Here is a 23,089-nt window from a genome sequence, read left to right as displayed (position 1 = left end):
CTACTGGTCTCACATCTGCATAATACACTCTGTGAATGAATGCGTCTTCCTCCCAGCCTGATGCCAAATTCTTCCTCACTAGTCTACCTGCAGCACATAGACTGAGTAAGTATGGGAACGATATAATCCTGAGCCACACCTTTCCGGTTTGCTTTTTCCCCTCAGCTTTCCCGATCTTACACCATGAAGCTTAGACCGTGCGTGTCTGAAGGATTGCCTCCTGGTCTGTGTACAGGTTCTGCACTAGGACAATTAGGTGCTCAGGAATGTCCATGTTCTAGGTTTGACTTTGTTAGACAGACACTCAGGCTATGTCTCTGGAAAAAGGAAGCGGTTAAAGACTCTTCCTTTATGGTAATTCTATTTTTACCTTCTTACCTTGTTGGGGGAAGTTAGGATAGGGAGGCAGAAGCAGAGGCAAACAATCAGCATAATAAACAAAGTAATTCTGGAGAGTATTAGGGGGAAAGAAGACAGAACGAAGGAAGGAAGAGAATCGAGTTTGGGGGACTGGACAGTGAGGGCAGGGCTCCAAGCAGAGGACAGTGGAGCCAAAGTTGGAAGGAAGTCTGAACCTTGGACACCACCACCCCCACTTTTAAGCCTTGCTGCTGGAGAGTCTGTTTCCTCAGTCTCCCACCATGCTTTCCAACAGTGAAATCAGTTTTATATCCACTATACAAGGGGTACCCCCCAGAAGCAGAATAAAGCTTTCATGGTACGCCTTTTTCCTGCTCGAACAACTTGCTCTGAGTCAGTGCACCCGGTGGTGTCACCTGGGACATTTCTCTCTGGTCACAGTGAATTTGCCCATGAAAGCAGTGAGGTTTTGCTTGAACCTCACTTTTTGGGATGCCAATCTAAGCGAAGTGCGTATGGCTGTGAAATTTTGTGGGGAAAATGCCGCAGACACTGTTGTGATGTTGAACACAGCTTAGAAGGACAGCACTCTGGGGAAAACCCAAGTGTACAGTGTTGTTTTTTTTCAAAGGGGTGAAATTTAATATTTCCGTCAACTTCCCAAACAGATGAAAACGTCTACTTGTAGTGCATTTGGGGTTCATGGCAGCCATCCAGCAAGATGAGTTTGAAAAATGTTTCCAAGAATGGAATCGCAGATTTGACATTTATAGTAAATGTAAATGGAGAATACTTGGATGGTGATAAGGTTGTTTTGTAAAAACCAAAAAAAATACATAGCTTTGGGGTGGGGAGGGATTTTTTTGGGGTGTACCCCCTTGTATAACCCTTCCCAGAAGCCCCAAGGAATCTCACTGACCTTCCTGAAAGATCTTTTCTGTACCATGTGCTTCACACTCACTGAAGTAGGAGCTGACAGGGTGGATACCTCTTCTAAACAATAAGCCCGGACAAAGGGCTCCTCCCTCACGAGTGTGCCCAGCACAGTTCTTTGCAAGTGTAGGTAACTCAGGACACTGGAGGCTGGCTCTAGGAACCTTCTCTGGGCTTCCGTGGCCATGGGCAAGGAAAGAAACCATCTGACCAGTGGCTAGCCACTCACCTGTTTGATGATATACGTTAGTTCCTCAATCTCCACTCCTTTATCATCAAAGAGGGACTTGCGTTTTGCCACTGCAGGGACAAATGAGAAGCCACGCCAGGTGAGGTCAGAGACTGACCCAGGGTGTAAGGCTCCTCACTGGCTCCCTACCCCACCTCGGGGAGATCCCGAAGCACTCACAGATGGTCAGCTTCTCCAGCTTGGCGAATGTGTTGCTGAGGTCTTTCCCAATGCGCCTGCAAAGGAGCATGAGTGAGAACAGGAGGGGAAGGGCAGGAGTGCCCATGCTCACAGCAGCTCTGGCACAGCCAGGGCCAACCGAGGCAAAGCCCCTCCTCCCAGACACCCCACCAAGTCTCTCAACTCACTTCGCCATGAGGGTGAATTCACTGCGTTGCCGGGCAGCTCGCAGAGCGGGCTTGTTTGTCTGAATTCCATTCTGCAAAGCAATGGCAGGAAGAGGGAATGCCTTTAGCTCCCCAGCCCCTTTCCAGACATCACTGCTCCTCCGGCGCCCACTAAACCTCTCTAGTGCTGAGGCCCTGAATCAGACCACGACGTTTACCAGGAGGATCGGGATTCAAAGCTTGATTCTACCACTTAGTCGCTGAGACCGAGGCCAAGCCATTTAACCATGGGGGCCTCCATTTCCTCTTCTCCAAAGTGTAGACAGACAATTGGCCTACCTCCTACTGTTGCTGTGCTTACATAACACAGCAGCTGCCAAGTGCTGGGTATATGAGGGGCTTCAAAATGTCCCCGAGTACTGTAAACATTTAATCAATGATAGCTAATACGCTGAAATGAGTCCCAGTGGTACTGTGGGTTATGTAGGAAAACTGCTAGCTATGAGGCCAGTGGTTCCAGCCCACCAGAGGCTCCAGGACAGAAGGACGGGGCAGTCTGCTCCCTTCAGGGTGCAGGCTTGGAAACCTTGTGGGGCATTTCTACTCTGTCCTACAGGGTTGAATGGCAGTGGGCAGCACTGTCACCCTAGTCCCCATCCACTCACCCACTGCTGGTGAAGTCAATTCCGACTGCCAACCACCCTATAATGTGGATGGAGTCAGACTGCTCCTTGGGGTTTTAAGACTGCTGTCTAATTAGAAAGACTTTGGTGATCATGTGGACGGGCTGCTACTGTATTTATGACTATTGAACACGACAAATATTTCCAGAGTTACCCAGAGCCCACTTGGATTTATAAATCGTGACTGACACACTCCAAGTGATTTTGACAGTAATCGCTGATCAAGAAAACAACTCTCATTTAAAGACAGAAAAACTGAGGTCCAAATAGATTTTCAAGTTCTCCACCTGGGTTAACACTAAGCAGCTGGCAGGTACAATTCAAAGTGCATGCCTCCCAGCTAAAGGCTCTTTCTTCAACCTTCTCTAAACTACATACAGGAGGGCCCTGACCAGGCTCCCCCCTCCCCACATCAGCACTGAGCGACCCTCAGGGGGCTCCCTGCCCTCTGATGTTGCAGGGCACCCAGACCTCCCTCACCATCACGGTCCCCCAAAAGTGAACGCTGCTGGGGCCCGGCACCTCCCCACCTTCCCCACCCCAGGGCCTGCTTTACCTGACGGCTCTGGAGGGACTTGCAGGCAGACAGGAACTCCTGGGTCCGGTCCCGGCAGGACATGATGTCGGGAGGGGGTGGGACCAGGGCCACTGGGGGGGGCAGAGGGGCGATGTCGCTGCTGCTACCGCCAGCAGTTGCAGGGCCCAGGATCTGTGTCTTTGAGAGCCCCAGGTAGACACCCTGGTCCGTGTTCTTAGAGCCGTAGCGTTTCCGCGGGATCATTGAGACGCATAACCTCGGACTGCGGTGGAGGGGCGCGTGTCATTCCCCAGGGGGACCCCCCCTCTCTTGAAAATCCCTCCCACCAGCCACGTCTGGGGCTTTGGTGCCCGCACTTCGCCACCGCAGACCCGGGCCCGGGACGCAGCAGGAGGCTGGAAGGGCCCCCGCTGCCTCCCTGGTCCAGTCGTCCCCTCCTCAGACTCCTCTTCCAACTTAGCTCGGGGCGATCAGAGCGCTGGCCCCGGGCCCTGAGGCTCCAGGTCGCCTGGTGCGGCGGCTCCAGACCCCCACCTGGACCCTCTAGCTCCTCAGGGGAAAGCGGTGACCAGCTTTCTAAGGCGGGGGACACACTTCGGTGGGCGGAGGACCTCCAGGTGTTTATTTGAATCCGGAAGTCCCTCCCGCATCCAAGTCCCGCCCCCTGACAGACCACAATCCCTGGTTGGCTACTAGCGGCATCTGTCTTGGCAGGCCCGTCCCTGATTGGACGGCCAGGCATTCGCTCACACACCCCCTCAGCCCGGCCGGCCACCCTAGCCGGCCGGTCCCAGTTCCCCTCCCCCCGCAGGCCCGTCGCCGCCCGCAGAGAGCCGCCGTCCCGGCGGCCGGACCCCCTCTTTCAGGGAATCCTACCTCCTCACTGCCGCCTGCCACCGCGGCCAATGCCACAGCCTCCCAGGCCGTCACCACCTCCTCCCGGGGCTCAGACCGCCGAAACCGGGCCAAAGATTAGAAGCCGCCACGTCACCCACACGCAACCCCGCCCCTGGCGACGAAAGCGCGGCGCCACGCCTTTTCGAACTCCGCGAGTCGGCGAGACGCGCCCCGCCCCCTCGCGTACGCGCGACTTCACCCTCCCATTGGCTGGCCGAGGCCGTGGCCCCGCCCCCTCGGAGGGCCGGGCTGGCTGGCGCCCGGGGGCGGGGCCAGCAGCCTGGTCGCAGCGTCGCCTTAAAGAGCCCGCTGCCCGGGTGCTGCCCCGAGAGGGCCCTGCAGCCCTCGGGGACTCGGAGGCTGCCGGCTAGCGGAGGAACGGGCGCTCGTGCATCCACGTTAGAAACTTTATTCTCTAGAGGCTGGGGTGAAGCGAGGGCAGGGCTGGGGTCACCCCTTCTCCGATTCCTCCTGGATCCCCGCCCGGGCGGGCTCCTGGAACGCTCTCCTTTGACTCTGTCCCGATTGCCTCTTGGTGGACCGCGAGGAGCCCCGCCGGCTGAACAGGGAGAGTCGGCGCCACAGCACGGTGATCAGAAGGCTTTCATTGGACTTGCGCCTCCGGTGGCTCTGGGACTCCGTGAAATCGGACCCTTCGGTGCCTATGGGGTCGACGGGGCGGCTGAGCGCCTGGCCCTTTGGCCCGCCTCCCTGGGTCCCCGGGCAGCCCCCTCTCCGGCGCCAGCCCAAGCAAGCCCTTGCCCGCCTACCTTCCTCGGACTCCTTGTTTGCCTCATGAGGGGTCTGAGAGTCCTTGTGTTGGCAGCAGCCCATGACCCCGCTCGGCCTGCACTCCGTGCCAGCCCCGCGCTCGCCCGCCCACGGACCCTCACCGACGTTTGTGACGTCAGAAACACCCCGCGCCCACCCGCTCTCCTGTCTGCCATCATAAACGGCCGCATCCAAATCAAGGATGTTTATTTACAAAGTGGATACAAAAACAAAACAAAACAGTGGCGTGGTGGGGCCCTCAGGGGTTGGTGGACCCTGGGCGCTTCTTCTTTTTATGTCTGGCTTGGGGGGGTCCTTGGCTCTGCTCGTGGGTATCAGGGCGCTTCCGCTTGGCAGCGGCTTCCAAGGAAGCCCAGAGTTCGTCCGTCTCTGTGTCTTCTGGGGACACCTTGGGCTCTTCAGGTTCTTGGGGTTCATCCTGGTGAATGAAGGGGGACTGGAAATCAGGGTTCCCAGGAGGGAGGCTTCCCTCCAGGGACTCCACCTCCCCTCACTTCCTGCTCCCTGAACACCAAGCGCACCATGGCTGTGTGGCTATGGGGCTGTGGGACAGGAAGTGGCCACCCTTGGCTCCCATAGGCCTGGCCTCAGTCACTCACCTCCCAGTCGTCCCTGCCGGAAAGGAGGAGGCAATTCAGCCGAGACTTGAGATAAACCTGCAAAACAGATGCGGGGCCTTCAGGAGGCCAGATGAGACGAAGCGGGTGGAATGGGGCCCCTTTGGGCGTCAGGGACTGTGAGGGGCCAGACTGAGAGTGCTGGGCGCTCACCTTGTGCTCCAGGCCCCGTGGGTTGCGGATCCTGTGTATCCTCAAGACTCTGTCCAGGCCGCAGGAGGCTAAGAGGGGCTTTGAGGGGTGACACTGCACCGCCCGGACACCGCCTGCCAGCCCCTTCAGACAGCCCAGGAGGCGCCCTGAGGACAACAGGGGCATGAGCACCGGCCGGCCACAGCCGTTTCTTGTTGAGAGCTCTCACTGGTCACTCGTCAGCATCGGCCTGAGCTGAGGCTGCGCGGGGGCCTGCAGTGACTTTCCTCTTCAGAGGGAGGTCCAGCAGGGATGTACATGCTCAAGGTCACACACTGTGGGCGCAACCAGGATTCGAACCTGGGCAACCGCATAGCAGAATAGTGCTTGCCCCCACTCCACTGCATTGCCTCAGAGGGGTCCTGCCTTTCGTGCCTCACCCCCCCCCCCAACTCCGAAGGACCCTCACTTAGCCCACTCACCTTGTCGGAGGTCAATTTCTGCCAACTGCCCATGCGTGTTTCCCACGATCACCGAGCTGAAGAGAGGCCAGCAGCAGGTGTGGGCACAGGGACTTCTGAAGCCAGTCCCCCATTTCCCTCCCCCCCCCCCCCCCCCGGCCCAGGACTTACTTGCCCTCTGGAGTGAGGGTCATGGCTGTTAGCGGGTATTCTCCATAGGTGGTCTCCAGGACTGGCCTGCGCTGGGGTGAGGCCGGATCGTAGACTCGGACCTGGAGGAAGACTGCGTCAGCATACCCTGGGGCACACACACCTTCTCCAGCTGCCCCACAATGCCCTGTCACCCGCTTGGCCCAACGTTCTCATCTGGGCATCGAACCAACTCGTGGGAAGGTGTTGTGTGTAATCAATTCCTTTCTGTGACCTTTTGCCTGGGTTCTTTGGGAAACCAGCCGGGGAGATGCCCTTTGCCCGAGCGCTCTCCGCCCAGAGGGTTTTTTACTGTTAAAGATGAAGGCACTGTAGAGGGCGGGTCTGTAGAACCCTGCTACTCGGAATGCAACAAGAGCTCTACTTGGGGTACGAGCTGGGTCACTTAGCAATGAAGAGCCTGACGGCAGAGGAGCCCGCACAACTGAGCGAGGGCCGTGCCCAGCCAAGGGGAAGCCTGAATGGTGAGGGGTGTGCCCTGGAGAGAGAGAGACACCCACTGTTTGCACAGCCATCTGCACTGAAAGGAAAAGATGTGCTCTCCCCCTTCATGGGGGCCTTCCAGCCTTCGCTTACACATTTCCTGGTCCTGATGCTGAGTTGATCCCCCACCGCCCCTTGGGTTGTGGCTCCACCCTTAGAGACCAAGGCAGTGCTGCTTCCCAGGCTCCTGGTCCCGTCAGCTTCTGCTTCCTGATCCCTGGATGTCTCAGGTTTTGGGCGCTTTGAGCTGATCTGGCCTCTGCTCTGCTTGACTGTCACAAAGCTCTTGGATGCTACCAACACGTGTGTGCCTGGAGCAACCCACTCTGCCGGCCGGTAAGCCTTGGGCTGCAGGCACACACCATCCCTGTCTCGGTTCTGCTGCTGCTGTTTCTCCCCGTGGTCTGTACCATCTCTGGTGTTAACAGTTCTCCGTTCCTTGGGAGCCCTCCGAAGAACTGCCTTCACCGGTGATCCCATCAACAAGGTCTTCAAGGCAATCTAGGCCTTTCCTACCAGGCATCTTAAAACTCTTTCAGTCTCTATTCTTCACCTGACTCCCAAACCACTTCCTTATATCATCTTCCAACATCTGTGACAGCAGTTACTTCCTTGATAAACTCAACTCTAAGTATGTCTTCTGAGTTCTGTGCGGCCGCCCCAGGCAAGAGCAAAGCTCAAGTGCTCCTGGAACACGTCAGCAGGATTGTGCAGACGGGGCTCCTGCATGGTACACATTTGCCTAGGAGCAGACATGGAAAGGGCTGAGTGGAGAAGCCCCCCACCCCGAGAAGCCCCCCACCCCCACCCCCGACTGGGCAGTGGGGCAGCACAGCCATGGTCAGGTGTCAACATTGCCTCCCCTCATCTGCCTGTGCAGGGGAAGGCCAGGTCAACTGTCAGGAAAGGCTGAAGCTCTAGCAGAGGCGTTTAGTCTGATGGAGGGAGGAGAAAGGACGCTCTTGTGTATGTGTTCTGAGCGGACGCATGTGGCTAAGACCAGACTCCAGATATGCAGGAGCGAAGGAAACAGGGCAAATGCAAGAGCTCCACTCTGTCTGGGTCTTGGGAGTACTGTTTCCGGTACAGTGAAGCCAGGGAGAGGAGCAGAGGGCTTCGAAGCGATTGAGAGGCAGCCCGGGCTAGAGCATTCCCTTGAGCCCGAGCCCAATGTCCTCTCAGCACACTCGCACCAACGGGCCCCAGGGTGAAGAGGATCTCCCTGTCTGCTCTCTCCCAGGCAAGTCCATCCCAGAGGGAAAAAGGGAACGTCCTTGGCTCCGAGCAGGCTGAGGAAGAGCTCTTGGTGGGAAAAGGGCTGGTGAGAAGGGCGGCCATGCCGGGCTGGGGACTGACCTGCACGGGGAAGATGCTCCTGGCCCAAATAGGATGCTCACCTGGTGGTACCCTGTGCAGGTAACCAGCTTCTGGGACTCAGGGAGGAACTGTATATCCTGTTCCCAGATGGGAACCCGCAGGTCAAGCCAGTCGTTCCGAACCTGGTGGGATGGGTAGATGGAGACTAGGGGCTGTGGGACTCTGTGTGCCCCCTCATTACCCTCTAAAGCCTAGCCGGCCTCTCACTCAGTCCAGCCAGTGAGTCCGAACCAGGCCGGAAACCAGCACGGACCCTGTACACCCGTCACTCACGTTCTTGGCTCTGAACACAGGCTCCTCAGACCCCTGGAGGTCCCACACCTTCAGAGCATTCTCCTTTCCGCCAGTAGCAACTATGTGGGGGTGGGTTGGGTCTTGTCGCATCTTACACACCCTGGGGCCCACCTTCAGCTCCAAAAGCTGCAAAGATGAGAGTCATCTTGTAGACAACCCCCCCCAAAAAAATCTCCCTGCCCCAAAGTCTTCATCAGGCTCCCACCCAGCCCACACACCCCAGGGAGCCTCACATGGTCGGAAAAGGCCTCCTTGTCATTGCCTTGCCAGACCCGGAGGATCCCAGAATCCACGCACGTGATGAGGTTGCTGCAGAGAGAGGGAGGATGGAGTTGAATTGGGTGGGGGGTAAAGGGGGAACCAAAAGGCTCTAGTGGAGCCCCAAGTCAACTAAATATCAAATTAGAAGGGGGGGGGGTCTACAACCCAGTCGGTGGGATTGAACATCAGAATTGTATGCGAATGGATATATTCGATTCCGTAAGATATGCCACACACACACACACACACACACACACACACACACACACACACACCGTGACGGGGAAAAAAAGGGTTGCTTGGAGTACAGGGAGGGAGGGAGGGAGGGGAGAAAGACGAGCTGATGTCAGAAGATTCAAGAAAGAAAATGCTTGAAACGGGTTGTGGTAGCAATTGTACAAGACTGCTCGATGTGATTAAACTGTGGAATGGTGTGATCTCTGTAAGCGCTCCCAGTAAAATAAGAAATAATTTAAAAATTTTAATTAGTAGGGAGACTTTCTCCCATCAACTCAGCTCCTACGGAAGCCCCTAGGGAGCTGGAGTCTGGGCAGAGCTTGACAGCTTCCACGTCTGCTCTCACTTCGTTTCCCCAACGGGTAAGAGCCAGCCAGTGTCAGAACAGGAAACCAAAGCTCTGCACAAGCCAACGATCCTCCCACTTAGCTCTTAAGTGTAAGAATCAGAACTGGAAATCTCGGGGCCTCTGGCCTTGCTGGTCTGTCAGCATTTGAAGTCCGGCACTGGTACTGGGATTCAGAATCTGCATCTCTGAAAGGACTGAGGCGAGGCTGGCTTGGAAAAGTGAAATCCCAGTTTCTCTCACACATCTTGTTGTGGGTCCCAGGCATTAAAATCAGTCTCTTCTTCACAGCACCCTTCTCTGAAGTCCAACTCAGTCTGTTCCCAGGTTCGGGGGGACCTGTGCCCAGGCTCCTCTCGCAGGGGCCTGCCCTCTTCACCCTGGCTCAGGCTCTCACGATCAATTTCTGGGGCTAAGGCACCAGTCTCCCATCGGCGCTCCCCCACCTGCCCTCACATTACAACAGGTCCACAGCTCTCCCCACCACCTGCTGCTGCTGTTGGGTGCCACTGAGCCGGCTCCGACCCATAGTAACCGTGCGCACAACAGAAGGAGACCCTGCTCTGTCCTGCGCCAGCCTCACAGCTGTTCCAATGCCTGAGCCCAGGTGTGCAGCCACTGGGATCCAGTGGATCCAGCTTCTCCGATGATTGTTTGGCACATAGATTGCACATTTCCAGTGCCCTCGGCCCCGAGGGGCCCGTCTGCGGGCAGTAGCTCCAGCAACGTTCTGCTTCGTTTGTTTGGGTTTTCAGGGTTTGAACATGCTTCGAAGCTACTCAAGTTTTTCAGCGGCTTCTTCATTGTTCCCCAACACCTGCCAAAGCACAACTCGCACACCTTGTTACCCAGGTCCTTCCCTTTGCATGGACTGCCTCTCCCCCACACCCACTCTACTTGCTGGGCTTCTGTCCCCGGCGCCCTCTCTCTCTGCTGAAATGGTCCCCGTAGCCTAGGACCAAACTTTGCCTCTCCGATCACTGTGCTCTTTCTACATTGCTCCCTCTCCTTTCCATCTGCCAGAATCCTAACCCCGTGCCGATGATTGTACAACTCTTCTGATATGATGGAACTATCGAACTATGTGATATGTGCCAATAAAACGGTTAAAACAAAATTCAACCCATGCTTTAAGGCAGTGGTTCTCAATCTGTGGGTCGCGACCCACCCCTTTGAGGGTCAAACGACCCTTTCACAAGGGTCGCTTAAGACCATCGGAAAACACCTATTTCCGATGGTTTAGGAACCGAGACACCGCCCCTCTATCCCATCTCCAGGCAGGTCTGCCCACATGCAGATACGGCCACCTACGAGCAAGCGGTGTGAAGACTCTTACCCAGGCGACAGCATGTTCAAGACAAACTTTCATTGATTTGTCATTAGAAATAAATAGTTCACAGGATATAATGACATATTGTTTTTGTGATGAATCACTATGCTTTCATGATGTTCCATTTGTCACCATGAAAATATCGACTGCACATCTGATATTGACATGACGACTCCTAACAGTAGCAGAATGACAGTTATGAAATAGCAACGAAAATAATGCTACGGTTGGGGGTCACGACAACACGAAGGACTAACTGTAGGAAAGGGTCGCGGCATGAGGAAGGTTGAGAACCACTGCTCTACGGCCCTGTTCCCACAGCCCATCCCACACAGAACTTTCCCGGGCCTCCTCACCCAGCAGGATGGACACCCAGCCTGCACAGCCTGACATTTCCGATCACTAACACTCCCCACCCGCTTCCTACCCTTCACCTTGGAAGCCTCAATTTAAAACGGGATCAAAACGATTGACTTGCTCCGGATCATGCCTCAAGTTATGCCCGGATGGAGCCGGGCTGAAAACCCCAGAGGCTGCGAGCACTCGGGTCCCTGCGCTTTGCGCCTGGCACTTGATTGACACCGGGCAGCTCCTCGTTAAAACAAGAACCATGGCCACGGACCCCAGGTCCCTGTCACTGAGCGGGCCCATGTCACCTAAGGGTTGATCGTCTTGACTGGGGTCCCGAGAGTTTCTGAGCGCTCCTGGCGCGGGGAACCGCTCTTACCCGTCGGCCTGGGCGAGGCCCCGAAAGGTGCCCTCCCCGCCGGGGCAGTGCCTCTGGCCCTGGAACCTGCCCTCCTCCGTGCAGAAGCGCCTCACCGTTCCGTCCGCGCAGCCCGCCAGGATCTGGGGGTGGGCAGAGAAAAGCCGGATGGCGAGGAGGGCGCGGCTGCCGCGTCCCCGAGCCCCCGGCTCCGCCCAGCGCGACCCCTCACCTGAGTCTCCCCGCTCGGCCCCCAGCACAGGACGCTCACGGCCTCCTCCCGCCGCGGCTGGCCGGTCACCGTGAAGTTCGCCGCCTGTCTGCGCTGAAGGTTCACCCCTGCGGGACGCGGGCGTCAGGCGCGCCGGGTCGCCCCCCACCGCGCCCCCCGACGCTCGGCCCCGCCATCTACCTTTCAGGATCCCCGTCTCGGTGCCAACCCACACGTGGTTCCACCGCGCCACCGTCGCCGCCATGGCAGCTCTCCGGGAGCCGGAGCTCCTACTTCCGGCGCGGCGACGGCGGCGTCATCAGGGGGCGCGGCGTTGTCGTTATCGTCATCAGAGGGCGCGGCGTTGTCGTCATCAGAGGGCGCGGCGTCGGCGTCATCAGAGGGCGCGGCGTCGTCGTCATCGTCATCAGAGGGCGCGGCGTCGGCGTCATCAGAGGGCGCTGCATCATCAGAGGGCGCGGCGTCTGCGTCATCAGAGGGCGCGGCGTCGGCGTCATCAGAGGACGTCGCGTCCGCTCCACCTAAGGTCGCTTCGGGGCCTTTCCAGAGGCCGCAGTGTAACGGGTCCCTGCCCGCTCTCGCTTGTTTTGCTTTGCAAAACTGAAATCCAGAGATGCTGGTCTAAGTCAATTTAGGCGTTCTCAAACGACGGCCCGCGGGCCACATGCGGCCCGCCGAGGACATTTATCTGGCCTGCCAGGTGTTTTTTACTTCAAATTAAGATATGTGCAGTGTGCATAGGAATTTGTTCACAGTTTTTTGTTTAACTATAGTCCGGCCCTCCAACGGGTCTGAGGGACAGTGAACTGGCCCCTTGTTTAAAAAGTTTGAGGACCGATGTGCGGGTCTTGAAGGTAATCAAGCGGCTATTTGCATCTCTTTTTCGGGATTGACATGTGTTAGGCAGCTAGAGATAGGGGCAGGGGGTTGTCCCTTCCATGCTTGTACAGGCCCCCAGGGAAAGGGTTGGGAAGGAATCAGGTGACCATTAGACACCTATGAAGACCCCTTAACTGGGCATGCTTAAATTCAGGTCCTAAACCAGGTGGGCAGTACACCTGGGCGGCCCAAAGTATGTCCAGGCTCATGACACCACCCAGGTGGCCTTAACACGGCCAACGGGGTCAACCAATACCATCAGCCACACCTCCCTAACCAGAAGTTTGAGATACCTGGCTGGAGGTAGGCAGTTCTGTTTTTACCCTGCTCCTGCGTTGCTGCATGTTCTCTCTGGCCTCAGTTCCCCAGGGCTGGGCGCGCTGTTCGAGGTTGCTCATGTCCAATTGTGACCTTCCGCGCAGCTTCCGCTGCCAAGTACCTGTACCCTTGGTGTGTACCCTTTTGAGATTGTAAAACCGGAAACTTCTCCCGTCCTTCACAAAAACCCACTTGGATTACAAACGGGCTTCTGCACGAATTCTTTCTTGTGTGAAGCCAAGAACCGAGGTATGACCCACGTGAGAAACCTCACATAGGCGGCTCTAAAGTAAGATTGAAAATGAAAATAAAGCTATAATTCAGATCACGGTGATTCCATGTGTAAACATATTTATGGTTCTCAAGTTTTAAATTGTTGTGAGGGAGAGGACTGGCTTCTCTGTCTCACATGTTTGCTGACCTCTGTACTAAGTCATGCTAAGGAATAACCATAGGTTCATCGAGCTACACAATGTGCATGAACCTAGAGGACATGCCCAGTGAAATAAGTCAATCACAAAGGACCAACTATTGGATGAGACACCATTATAAGAGGTTGAGGAACGGGTACACACACACACACACACACACACACACACACACACACTTTGGCAGGGGGAGGTAGGAGGGAACATCACTAACTAGACAGCAGATGCGTGCCAACTCTGGTGAATGGCAAGGCAATGCACAATGTGGAGAAATCTAGCCCCTGTGCTAGTCTGAGTAGATGAGAGAAACAAATTCATAGAGACTCGTGTGAATAAGAAAGAGGTTTTTATACAAGAGCATTTGAACATTTAGAAAACATCCCAGCACTGTTCAGACCAAGTCCGTAAGTCTGATATTAGCCCATATGTCTGATACCAATCTATCAAGTCCTCTTCGGACTCATGAAACATATGCACTGATGCCAAATGCAGGAAGATCATATGTCAGGGGAAGCCAGCCCCTAACACATCATTACAAGTCCGGTAGGCGCAATTGTACAGCGATAATAAGTAAAGATCATAGTAAAGTCATAGAGAGCATGAGAGATAGAAGTGAAGTACTGAAATAAATGGAGTCATATACAATTCATGGTAGCATGTTCACCTCAGCTCCACTCAATGGTCCACGTGGAGGGAGACAGACATTTAATGCTAGCCCAGGCTTTTTATCTTCTCTGGGGACATGCAAGCCCCCCAATTACAGGTGAGGACATACATCACTGGAAGGAGCTGTTCTACAGGTAATACAGTAATGAGAGGGGGTGGTCCAGGGACACACACGCAATAGGAAGGGGAGGGATCCTAGGTTCAGGATGGTGGCCTAACTTTGACCTATTCCATAGATCTCCATAGGAACCATTATCAGTAAGGTGTGAACGCTTGGTCTCAGGCCTCAAGGAGGAATAGTTTATTGTCCCCAGTAGCAGGGAGTGAGGCCTGCCATATAGTCTGGTGACTAACTACCCTGGGGAGGATGTCTGTAAGCGTTTGACCTCTCCCCACAATCATAGGCCAGTGGGTTGGAAGTCTTACAGATCCAGTGGCGGTGTAAGCATCTCAGCGTTGGCAGGGCTTTCCACGTGGCTTCTCCGGCTCTAGAGGTCTGGCTCCATCAGCCTCGCTCCATGTATCTTCTCCACAGGGATGTCTCGCAGGGAGTGAGCAGTGAGGGAGTCTATCCTGCCTCCAAGGAGGAAATTCAGGAATTGCCAGCATCTTCAGGGGAAGGCCATGCCCACACAGAGGCCTCTGGCTATGACCCGGTTGACAGACTGGACTCCACCCCAGCCACTCTTAATCCTCTCAAGTCCCAAATTGACACCAGGCGATGTAGCTATCAGAGCCCCAAACAACCAAGTCAAAGCAAGGCACTTCCAAGAACAGGAGTAAAAGGCAACAGAGGTACCCAGCCCTGCAGCGACCCCCCCAGCAACAGACAGCAAGGTGCTCACAGGGCTATCTAAGCCAGACTGGGGTGGGAGAATAAGTGGACTCAGACCTATGTAGGGTGGGCAGCAGCTAGCCAGGATAGGAAAAGGGGGTTGTCCCTCCCATGTCTGTACTGGTCCATAGAGGGGGTTGGGGAGGAATCAGGTGAGCATTAGCCACCCATGAAGACCCCCCAAAGTGGGCATGCTCCAATTCCAGCCCCAAGCCAGGTGGTGCGGTACATCTGGGTGGCCCAAACTAGATCCAGGATCCAGGTGGGCTTAATTCAGGGTTCTCTAGAGAGACAAACCAGATTCCTAGTAATTATTTATAAATATATTTATAAAGATAGATATATAATTCAAGAAATGAACCATTAAATTATATACAGATAGATAATACAATAAATTAACAATTAAATTATAAAGCAGTGAGACACTAGCAGTCCTTTAAGGTTTTGAGAGCCGCCAGTTGCCAGTCCCCTTCTGTAGAGAGAGCTGGGCTATATATATCCAGGCAGCAAACAGCAAGGCAGGTCATCAACTGTCGGTCCCCAGCTCCAGAGATGAACATTCCAATCATCTGGGCTTAAAGGGACCTCAACTTACAGCGACACAGTCCACAGGCTAGGCATCCCACAGGTAGTGTACCCTTTAAACTGAGGCACAGAACAAGCAAGGCGAGGCTCACCGAGCCATTTATCCCTCTGCCCTTCAGTTAATCCTACTTGTGTTTATCAGCCAGGCTGGCACAATAAACTATCGCAATGTGGTTGACCAATACCATCAAAAATGCATCCCCAGACAGAGGCTCTAAATGTCCTGGCTGTGCGAAGGTCCTTCTCTTTTTTACCCCGCTCCTGGTCAGTGGCAGGTTGGAGAGGACTCTCTTCTCTCTTTTACGTTGCCCCAGCGCCCCCTCATGCCGTGGCGCTGTCTCTGGCCCAGTTCTGCCCGTGGGGGTGCACTGTTCCACAACATTGCTCATGTTCAGTTGTGGGCCCTGGCCCCGGCGTGGCTTCCCTGCATCTCAGCACACTTCCCTGAAATAGCGTGTACTCTTTGAGACTGTAAAACTTGATAACTTCTCCCATCTTTCATAAAAACTCACTTGGATTAAAAACGGGCTTCAGCATGAATTCTTTCTTTCTTTTTATGAATTCTTTCATGTATGACGCCAAGTACTGGGGCATTACCCACTGGAGAAACCTCACAGTCCTACGAATATACTTACACATATACCAAATCTACCCACCAGCTCCAGAAGGGCATTTTGACTCTGTCCCACAGCGTCACTATGAGTCAGAATTAACTCACCAGCAATAGGTGTGGGGAACAGAACTGGGAAGAGAGTGTAAGCAGACAAATTCTCTACGTTCATATATTAAGGTGTTTGGGAGGCCAGGGCTCCTGTGGAGAGAGACCTTCACGTGCATAAGTTGGAGATGTGGTCCTGTCACACTCTCCTAAGTAAGTTATCTCCCACAATGTCCCCCTCGCCCCCATACTAATGCCAAGTTTAAGGTGCTACTTGTAAGCACATGTTTGCTACTATATAAGCTTGAAGGTCAACTGCTTGAAGGCTGTCCGCCATGGAGAGCAACCAGATCCTACTGTCTGTCCCACTCTAAGGGGAGCCCACTCTCTTCTGATACGGATCATGGATTATTCCCCTGGAAAAGAGCTCAAAGACACCTAAGGTCAAGGCAACTCAGAGAAGGCTAAGGTTAGGCTGCCATCTTAACTCTGCCATCTTGGTACATATGTTCCATTCTGTCACATGTATGCCGCTAGCACGGTGGTTCTCAACCTGTGGGCCGCGACCCCCTTTGGGGCTCAAATGAGGTCGCCTGATTCATAACAGTAGCAAAATGACAGTTATGAAGTAGCAACGAACATCATTTTTTGGTTGGGGGGAGGTCAGCACAACATGAGGAATTGTATTGAGGGGCTGTGGCATTAGGAAGGTTGAGAACCATAGCTCTAGTACCTCCCCTTCCTATTGCGTGTATACCCCCAGCCTGTGTTCCCCTCATGTTACACGTATGTTCCCTCATTATACAACCTAATATACCCTCTTCCTGTTACGTATGTGCTTATTTGGGCTTGCATGCCCAAGATTATATAAGCTCATGAGAATACATTATACCCTCTCTCTCCTGACTGCACCTGGTCCCTGACATCATGGAGGTCAGCACGCCCCAATTTTTGTCTGTCTCTTAATTACTTCACTTCAATTACACAACCAATCCCTTAGGACCCATCCGGATGTGGGGCTGGAGCTCACAGGTGGGTGTGTTTTATATAATATGATGCACAGGAGGCAAAGACATGAAGACCTCTTAAATACCTCCCAGGTATTTCACAATCTGAAACATAGACAGTGAGTGCTAGGGACCACAGTGAGGAAACATTGGTGCAGCACCGTCCACAAAGACAATAGTCTGCGTTAGTGAGCAGCAACGGGGGTCTTCAAAGCTTGTGACTGAACATCTAAATCCCAGCTACTGGTCTTTCCCCATTCAGAACAAAGACGGAAGAAACCCAAGGAAGCAGAGTCCAAGACACTAATGGACCACACAGGCCAGTCTCCATGGACCCGAGTCCAGAACTATGGTCGTTAGATGATATTGTGTCAACTTGAAGATGAAAGAACGTGTAGAAGTGGGATCCCACCTGGCAATCAGGTCACACTGCATCTTTGGGGGTGAGGGTGGGACTGGGAACCCCCCTCTCTGGGCCCCTTTGCCTTCCGGCTTGCTGGGACAGTCCCTACCACTGCCCTGGCAGGTTTTCACCAACTTCGGGTCCACTTTGTACCCACCGGCCTGTGATGTTCCTGCCTCTGAAGATGGGTTTATGGACTCGCACTGGGCTTGTGTATGTAATTACTTCCTGATATAAAGCGCTTTCATGGACATGTATGTCACCGGACTTGCTTCTTTAGTTAACTGGGCCTAACCCAAGAAATAAGTACTGCCTGGCTCAGCCACTAAAAACTAACCATGATCACAAAACAAAGGACCAGGTACAGTGGGAGAAAGGGGCAGAGACTAGAATTCACATTCATTTTTAAGAGCCACTGCCCCGAGTGGGAGCCCTGACAACTGTCCTTAGTCTGAACCCACTCCCAGAAATCTCCTTTCCACCAAAAAACAGGTAGGGCTACAAGGAGAACAATCACACCGGAGAGCGATGGTTCCTTTGAGCAATGAACCATAGGAAACTAAAGGGGTAGCATTGCTCCAAGCAAATTAAGGAGAGAAGGGACCGAGGAAGCGCAGGTACACGTGGGGACGGACGGCAACCAGTGACGGGACAGGACCATCTGCGGATGCGGTGTCTCTGGGAAGTTGGGGTGGGGGCTGCTCACCTAAGCACGTGGCTTCCTGTAGGGATCCCGTAAAATCAGCCTGGTGTGACCACAACTAAGGTCTTCAGGCTGTCTTATTGCCGGCTTATTACAAAAATGAAACCGGCACTACAACTGCCGAATGAATCTGCTAGGTAGACATCCTTCTTCCCCTCAAGACACACACAAGTTGGCCGTGACTACTATAGCGGCTCTCCACAACGAAACACAAAGTAGCTGTTTTACATTTAAACAAACTGGAAGTTACTATGATCAGGCAATCGAGGGACATGAACAAAATAAGATTAAAGACCTATGGGTTAAAGTAACATCTGTGGAGTTAAAAAGTAGCCAGAAGCTTGTCACCTACACTAAAGCTAACAATGAAAGCTCGTGAACGACTTACATCTAATCAGAATGTAGAGACCATGAAAGCAAAAGTGAAACACAAGTCTTTCTTTGAACCATCAGTTGTACTCCCCGAGGGGAGTGCACCGTTCCTGGAGGTACTGCAATACCAGGTCGATGCGTGGAGTGGACGGAGCAAGCTCCTATTCCATCTCCTAATTCCAAAAATCCATTTAATATATTGTCCTCGGATAGAGGACGTATCAGATATTAAACTGATAAGAACAGATACTACACTTGATCTTAGCCAAAAGGCCGAGAAGCGATACCGACAGGCTGGTTTCTCAGCCAGCCCCATCATCATCATACCTTTCTTAGTTATGGTGACTCGATTGGCATACGAATAGATCACTTTTCCATGAGCAATATTTTTTATAATGAATTTTTGATCATTTTCACGTCGTTACAGTTGGGAAAATTTTATGAACACAGCTTAAACTGGGGGTCTTTTTGATTGCTGACTCGCTCGTTATAATTCCGTGTCTAATTTGCATAGACCCGCCCCTCTGGTCTCGAAACTTTCTTGCGATTGGCCCATATACGACACGTGATATCAATCCCCGGATGGCGTCCTTTTGGACCTAGGGAGTGGCGTTGGACTCTAGAATTGTCGTTGCGGGAATGCCGGGGGAGCCCGGCGCATTCGGACGCGACTGCAGCCCCAGGAAGGCCGTTCACGGGGCCAGTGACTGCGTTCCTCTCTGGGGAACGTATCTGGAGGGCAGTTGGGGTGGGATTCCGGACTCCAGGCGCACTTCCTAGCCCTGATGAGTGGGATGTAGGAAGGCACATCTCTTGGGGGTAGTTGTGGACTGGAGAACAGTGGGGGAGTCCAGTGGCCACCCGCGGGCGCGGAGCTGACAGCGAAGGTGGACCTTTCTGATGCTGGTTCCCTGCCATCCTTTCGCATCTCTCCCCGACCCGCGAGCACCATCTACTGGCCTCGGTTTGTATCTCCAGGAGAGCTGGTGGCGCAGTGCTTAAGTGCTAACGGCGTCCCTGGCCAACTCGACACCATAGAAGAAAGGTCTGCTTAAAATAGCTGACTAAAAGCCAGCCTTTACAATCCCTGTGGAGTACAGGTCTCGACAACGCGTGGATGTGGGGGAAGGAGAGTGGCATCAGCCCTGACCTATAGCCCCTGGAGGGGCGGCTACGTTCTGGCCAGGTCACCTTTGTGGGCGGGTTTCTTTTCCGCATCACTTCCAGAATGTCACTGAGCAGCTAGTAATAAAGACAAGGCCCTGGCACTTGTTTTGGGACAGGACCTGGCTTGTGACTGGGTGTGGGGTGGGCGGCAGGGGGCAACTTCTGGTCAGGGTCTGTACTTGAATGGCTGGGAGGTGGGGGCAGGGCAGAGGAAACTGGAGACAAATCTCATCCCAGTGTACACCCCCCCCCTCCCCACATTACAAATCTCTCCATATTGCCCGTTCCACATCTTGATTTAAACTTTGCTGGTGATGGCTTCAGCACCTGGCTAAGGACAGGGCTGGTGGCTGTCGTCAGATGGCCCAGGCCATTGGCATACTGATGTACCAGTCTTTTTGCTCGTTCATTGGCCCCCATGTAGGCACACCCTGCCAGTCCTCCCCCACCCATTTGTTAGGCTGGCTAAGCTCGTAAGGACCAGGTCCAAACTCCAGCAGTCACTAAGTATTAGCCACTCTGGAGAAAGCAGCTTTGGACCCACCCTCAAAGGCTTGAGTCCCTATCTTCCTTCAGGGATTGGCAGAGAACCCTTTTTGAAGAGCAACCCCTGCCCTTTTGGGCTTGAGTAGATGCCCCACTTTTTCTCAGCTGCTAGGGGGTTAATTTGACAATAACTCGAAGACACTAGAACTTGGAAAAGCTCATGGGGTTTCAGGGTGAAAACTGATTAATTTGCAGGAAACTATCTAGTGCACACCCCCATGAACTCTGCCGGGAAATGAAGGCACAGATGTGCTGACACAACTCATACATGTGTTGTCATGAGCCTCCAATAAAAATGTTTCTTAAAAGCCTATTGGCAAATCAATCGTGATTTGCTATAAAGACCACACAAAAAGGCACATACACAAGGTAGGTAGGAGAATGGCTTTATTTAGACAAACAGATGCCCATCATTTGTGTGCTTCTGGACATCAAGAGCTGGTTCCTGAAAAGAAATAATAGCATTGAAAAGCCTGCTTCAAGGCATTTTTTGCAATTAAGCATCAAACTCATGAAACAAATCTGTCTCTTTAATACCTACTGGTTAAAGGTAGCTTGTCCTTCCTCTTCTCCAAGAATTTATCTTCCTCTTCATCACCTGTAACAGTTTGTTCTCAGTGGGGGCTCTCCCCTCTTTCCTGGCCTGTGTGCATGGATCCCATGACCCCTCAGACAGTTCCTTCTGGAACAGGCTCTCCTCCCTTCCCCCAGCCAGCCCCAGTGGGTTCACCTTTTCAGGTTCTGGGGCTAGGACAGGAGGTAAGACATGTGATTGTTTCCTCACTGGGGATCTACTACCCAGGCTCAGCAAACAGTAAAGTCATAATGCAAACCTTTGATCAAGACTGGGGCTGTGGAGGAACTTCACAAAAGCTTCCTTCCTGTAGAAGAAAACCGTGCATGAAGTCTCTGTTCATCAAAATGCCTAAACCCGTGCTCCCTCCCCACTCAGTGTCAACTGGCAAGGCAGGCTCATGGCTCAGAAATACCTGTCAGTCACAGTGCTCAGACTGGGGCGGTATTCGGCTCATCATTGGTGAGCAGGCAGTTGCCAGAAAGTCTTAGGTACCTTACATAGCTTTGTAGTACCAACTGCACCCCTTCCCCAAGTTTATAAATATGCAATGCACTCACCTCACGGGCCAGGGCTGCAGGTAGATGATGCACCTGCAACAACAAAGAGAACGTAAATCAGCAGTGCAACAAAGAGCGGGCTCAGTGTCCAATCTAAGTGTACTTTCACAGATAATCAGATTTCCAGTCTCAACAGCAAGTCATCAGCCGAACGAGATTCCATGTCAATCATCATACGGAAGGCCCTGCTGAGGCTCCCATCTCACTGCGTGCATGGGGATCACACACACACACAAAGCTACTCACCCAATAGGTTTACCCAGGTGCCAGTGCGCAGAACCTAGGAAGAGAGACAAGCATGGGTGAACAGCTCCTTCCACAGGATGCCGCCTCAGCCCTCGGCCAGTTTCTCAGGTGTTCACTTGTTTTCATTATAAATCATAGTGAGCTAGTTTGAGTCATCATTGAAACAGCTGAGGTGGCCGCCCGAACCCCAAACAACTTGAGCAACTTACCTTCTGAGGCTGGAGCCCTTTCACTGGTAGCCAGGCACGAGCTTCATCTAAATTAAAAAAATACTCAAATCAGAACAGCATCCATCCACAACAATCCCAGCCCACCAGTCTCTAAGACCTCAGGTCCTCTCCAGCCACCTCCCCCTACCCAGTGAGCTCACTACAAAACAGGACCAGGGCAGCTCACACTTAACCCAGACAATAGGCAGGCACTTACCTGAGACCCATGAATGCGGTGTTAACCGGACCACCTGGGGAAGGAGGGCAAATCGCTCTTTTGTAAAAGATCAGAGCAGAAGAAAACCTCTCTCGTCAGCTAGCTGCCATCAGAACTCTAACATGCTATGTTGTCACACCTCACAGAGGGTCAGCACTGTTTTCAAATCATCTGACAGTGACCTGTGCATGGGGTGCACCCTCTTCCCAAACCAACTGGACTGCTTGGCTCTCCCTCTCCAGGAAAATATTCCAGAAAGACCAAGATAACAGGTGAGTCAATCACGTCCAGGGCACGTGGGGAGGCAGCACCCCCTAAGTTCCCATGCGGACAATCAATTACCTGCATGCACCCTGAAGCTTTTGGATTCATCAGGATTGGTAGTGAGGTGCTGGGGAGAGAAGAGACGCCATTAGGTAAAGGCAACAATTCGAAATGGAATCACCGTGAAGACCCCAGAGTAGCCCGGGCTTTTCTCAGTAAGAAGATGACATCACTTCAAGACTCAGTCATATGCTTGTCAGTTTACATTCATCACGGAAAACGGGCCCCGAGAAACTCCGACAGGAAAATGCCCTGCTCCCCAAAGGGGCAAACCACGAACCTACCTGGAGCTTCGTCGGCGCGTGGGTTGGGGAGCAGCGTCAGGGGGGCTGGTTGGAGGCCCCGGGTCTGCATTGCCCACATCCCATCCACCGCGCCATGGGCTCCTCCGGGGTGCACATCTGAAAAACGGAGGGCCCACGGCCCCTTTAGTGCCCGCGTCCAACGCGGGGAGCTCCCACCACGTGGGTGCCGGGCAGCCTTGCCACGCGCGCGGCGCGGGTCGCCGGAGGAGCTACTCAGAAGCTTCAACTGGTCCCCACTGGCGCATCAGAAAGAGAGAGTTCAGTTGGAGATCATCCTCATAGCACGGCCCAGGGGCCCCGCCCCCACCCCGCCACCGAGCGAGCCCGCGCTCCTGACCTTCGCCAACGCCTCGCCTCGCCTCGCCCCGCCGGCGCCCCGCGCGCGCGCCTCCGCCTGCGGAGCACAGAGCGGTTGTTAGCAGCGGGGGCCGCGCGCCACCTTTCCGCCCGGGGAACCACCGCGGCCGCCATCAGGGTGCAGGCCCCGCGTGCTCAGAGTCAAATTGTCCTCACAACGCTCAGTACAGGTCTGTGAGAAGGTCCTCATCACCGAGAGGGCCGCGGCCACCCGCCGCTCCAGCAGTGCAGAAGGCGGCATGCTCCCCCAGGAGGACCCCCAAAG

The 23,089-nt window shown here is 53.9% G+C and overlaps 3 protein-coding genes and 8 non-coding genes across 11 annotated transcripts in view; all 11 read right to left on the bottom strand.

Moving 5' to 3' along the window:
- STX5 (syntaxin 5) overlaps positions 1–4,124 on the bottom strand; it is a 31,264-nt gene extending 27,140 nt beyond the window's left edge. Inside the window, exons 1-5 of the mRNA XM_075545574.1 lie at positions 3,967–4,124; positions 3,109–3,352; positions 1,891–1,961; positions 1,703–1,758; positions 1,523–1,593 (exon numbers count right to left, since the gene is read on the bottom strand). Of these exons, the coding sequence (XP_075401689.1) occupies positions 1,523–1,593; positions 1,703–1,758; positions 1,891–1,961; positions 3,109–3,333 (423 nt within the window). The 5' untranslated portion in view covers positions 3,334–3,352; positions 3,967–4,124. The remainder of the gene's footprint in view (positions 1–1,522; positions 1,594–1,702; positions 1,759–1,890; positions 1,962–3,108; positions 3,353–3,966) is intronic.
- Positions 4,125–4,386: 262 nt separating this feature from the next.
- On the bottom strand, positions 4,387–4,821 carry TEX54 (testis expressed 54). The gene has a single exon (XM_075545573.1). It carries the CDS (start codon positions 4,819–4,821, stop codon positions 4,438–4,440), a length of 384 nt encoding a protein of 127 aa, XP_075401688.1. The 3' UTR covers positions 4,387–4,437.
- A 127-nt stretch (positions 4,822–4,948) lies between these two features.
- Positions 4,949–11,784, bottom strand: WDR74 (WD repeat domain 74). Its single transcript, XM_075545572.1, has 11 exons — positions 11,646–11,784; positions 11,466–11,572; positions 11,255–11,376; positions 8,587–8,662; positions 8,333–8,479; positions 8,080–8,181; positions 6,161–6,261; positions 6,011–6,066; positions 5,550–5,695; positions 5,379–5,435; positions 4,949–5,197 (listed from the first exon to the last, which is right to left on the bottom strand). The coding sequence occupies exons 1-11, from the start codon at positions 11,707–11,709 to the stop codon at positions 5,018–5,020; spliced, it is 1,158 nt and encodes a 385-aa protein (XP_075401687.1). The 5' UTR covers positions 11,710–11,784; the 3' UTR covers positions 4,949–5,017.
- A 6,629-nt stretch (positions 11,785–18,413) lies between these two features.
- On the bottom strand, positions 18,414–18,604 carry LOC142447373 (U2 spliceosomal RNA). Its single transcript, XR_012784101.1, has one exon. It is a non-coding gene; the product is annotated as a U2 spliceosomal RNA (small nuclear RNA).
- Positions 18,605–20,695: 2,091 nt separating this feature from the next.
- On the bottom strand, positions 20,696–20,821 carry LOC142447592 (small nucleolar RNA SNORD22). The gene has a single exon (XR_012784265.1). It is a non-coding gene; the product is annotated as a small nucleolar RNA SNORD22 (small nucleolar RNA).
- Positions 20,822–21,005: 184 nt separating this feature from the next.
- LOC142447586 (small nucleolar RNA SNORD31) lies at positions 21,006–21,073 on the bottom strand. The gene has a single exon (XR_012784260.1). It is a non-coding gene; the product is annotated as a small nucleolar RNA SNORD31 (small nucleolar RNA).
- A 203-nt stretch (positions 21,074–21,276) lies between these two features.
- Positions 21,277–21,345, bottom strand: LOC142447585 (small nucleolar RNA SNORD30). Its single transcript, XR_012784259.1, has one exon. It is a non-coding gene; the product is annotated as a small nucleolar RNA SNORD30 (small nucleolar RNA).
- Positions 21,346–21,511: 166 nt separating this feature from the next.
- LOC142447580 (small nucleolar RNA SNORD29) lies at positions 21,512–21,576 on the bottom strand. The gene has a single exon (XR_012784254.1). It is a non-coding gene; the product is annotated as a small nucleolar RNA SNORD29 (small nucleolar RNA).
- Positions 21,577–21,942: 366 nt separating this feature from the next.
- LOC142447581 (small nucleolar RNA SNORD28) lies at positions 21,943–22,014 on the bottom strand. Its single transcript, XR_012784255.1, has one exon. It is a non-coding gene; the product is annotated as a small nucleolar RNA SNORD28 (small nucleolar RNA).
- A 296-nt stretch (positions 22,015–22,310) lies between these two features.
- LOC142447582 (small nucleolar RNA SNORD27) lies at positions 22,311–22,381 on the bottom strand. The gene has a single exon (XR_012784256.1). It is a non-coding gene; the product is annotated as a small nucleolar RNA SNORD27 (small nucleolar RNA).
- A 294-nt stretch (positions 22,382–22,675) lies between these two features.
- On the bottom strand, positions 22,676–22,749 carry LOC142447583 (small nucleolar RNA SNORD26). Its single transcript, XR_012784257.1, has one exon. It is a non-coding gene; the product is annotated as a small nucleolar RNA SNORD26 (small nucleolar RNA).
- Positions 22,750–23,089: the final 340 nt, after the last annotated feature.

This window comes from Tenrec ecaudatus, chromosome 4 (assembly GCF_050624435.1).
Source record: "Tenrec ecaudatus isolate mTenEca1 chromosome 4, mTenEca1.hap1, whole genome shotgun sequence".
NCBI lineage: Eukaryota > Metazoa > Chordata > Mammalia > Afrosoricida > Tenrecidae > Tenrec > Tenrec ecaudatus.
Note: the sequence above shows the minus strand (reverse complement) of the source record. Positions and strands in the feature narration are given on the sequence as shown.

Bases quoted from the DNA above. Each gene is read 5' to 3' on its own strand.
- TEX54 (XM_075545573.1), bottom strand. From the start codon at position 4,821: ATGGGCTGCTGCCAACACAAGGACTCTCAGACCCCTCATGAGGCAAAC.
- WDR74 (XM_075545572.1), bottom strand. From the start codon at position 11,709: ATGGCGGCGACGGTGGCGCGGTGGAACCACGTGTGGGTTGGCACCGAG. The intron at 11,573-11,645 runs GTAGATGGCGGG...CGCGTCCCGCAG, and splicing joins CGAGACGGGGATCCTGAAAG to GGGTGAACCTTCAGCGCAGA. The intron at 5,436-5,549 runs GTGAGCGCCCAG...TCTGTTTTGCAG, and splicing joins CACGGGGCCTGGAGCACAAG to GTTTATCTCAAGTCTCGGCT.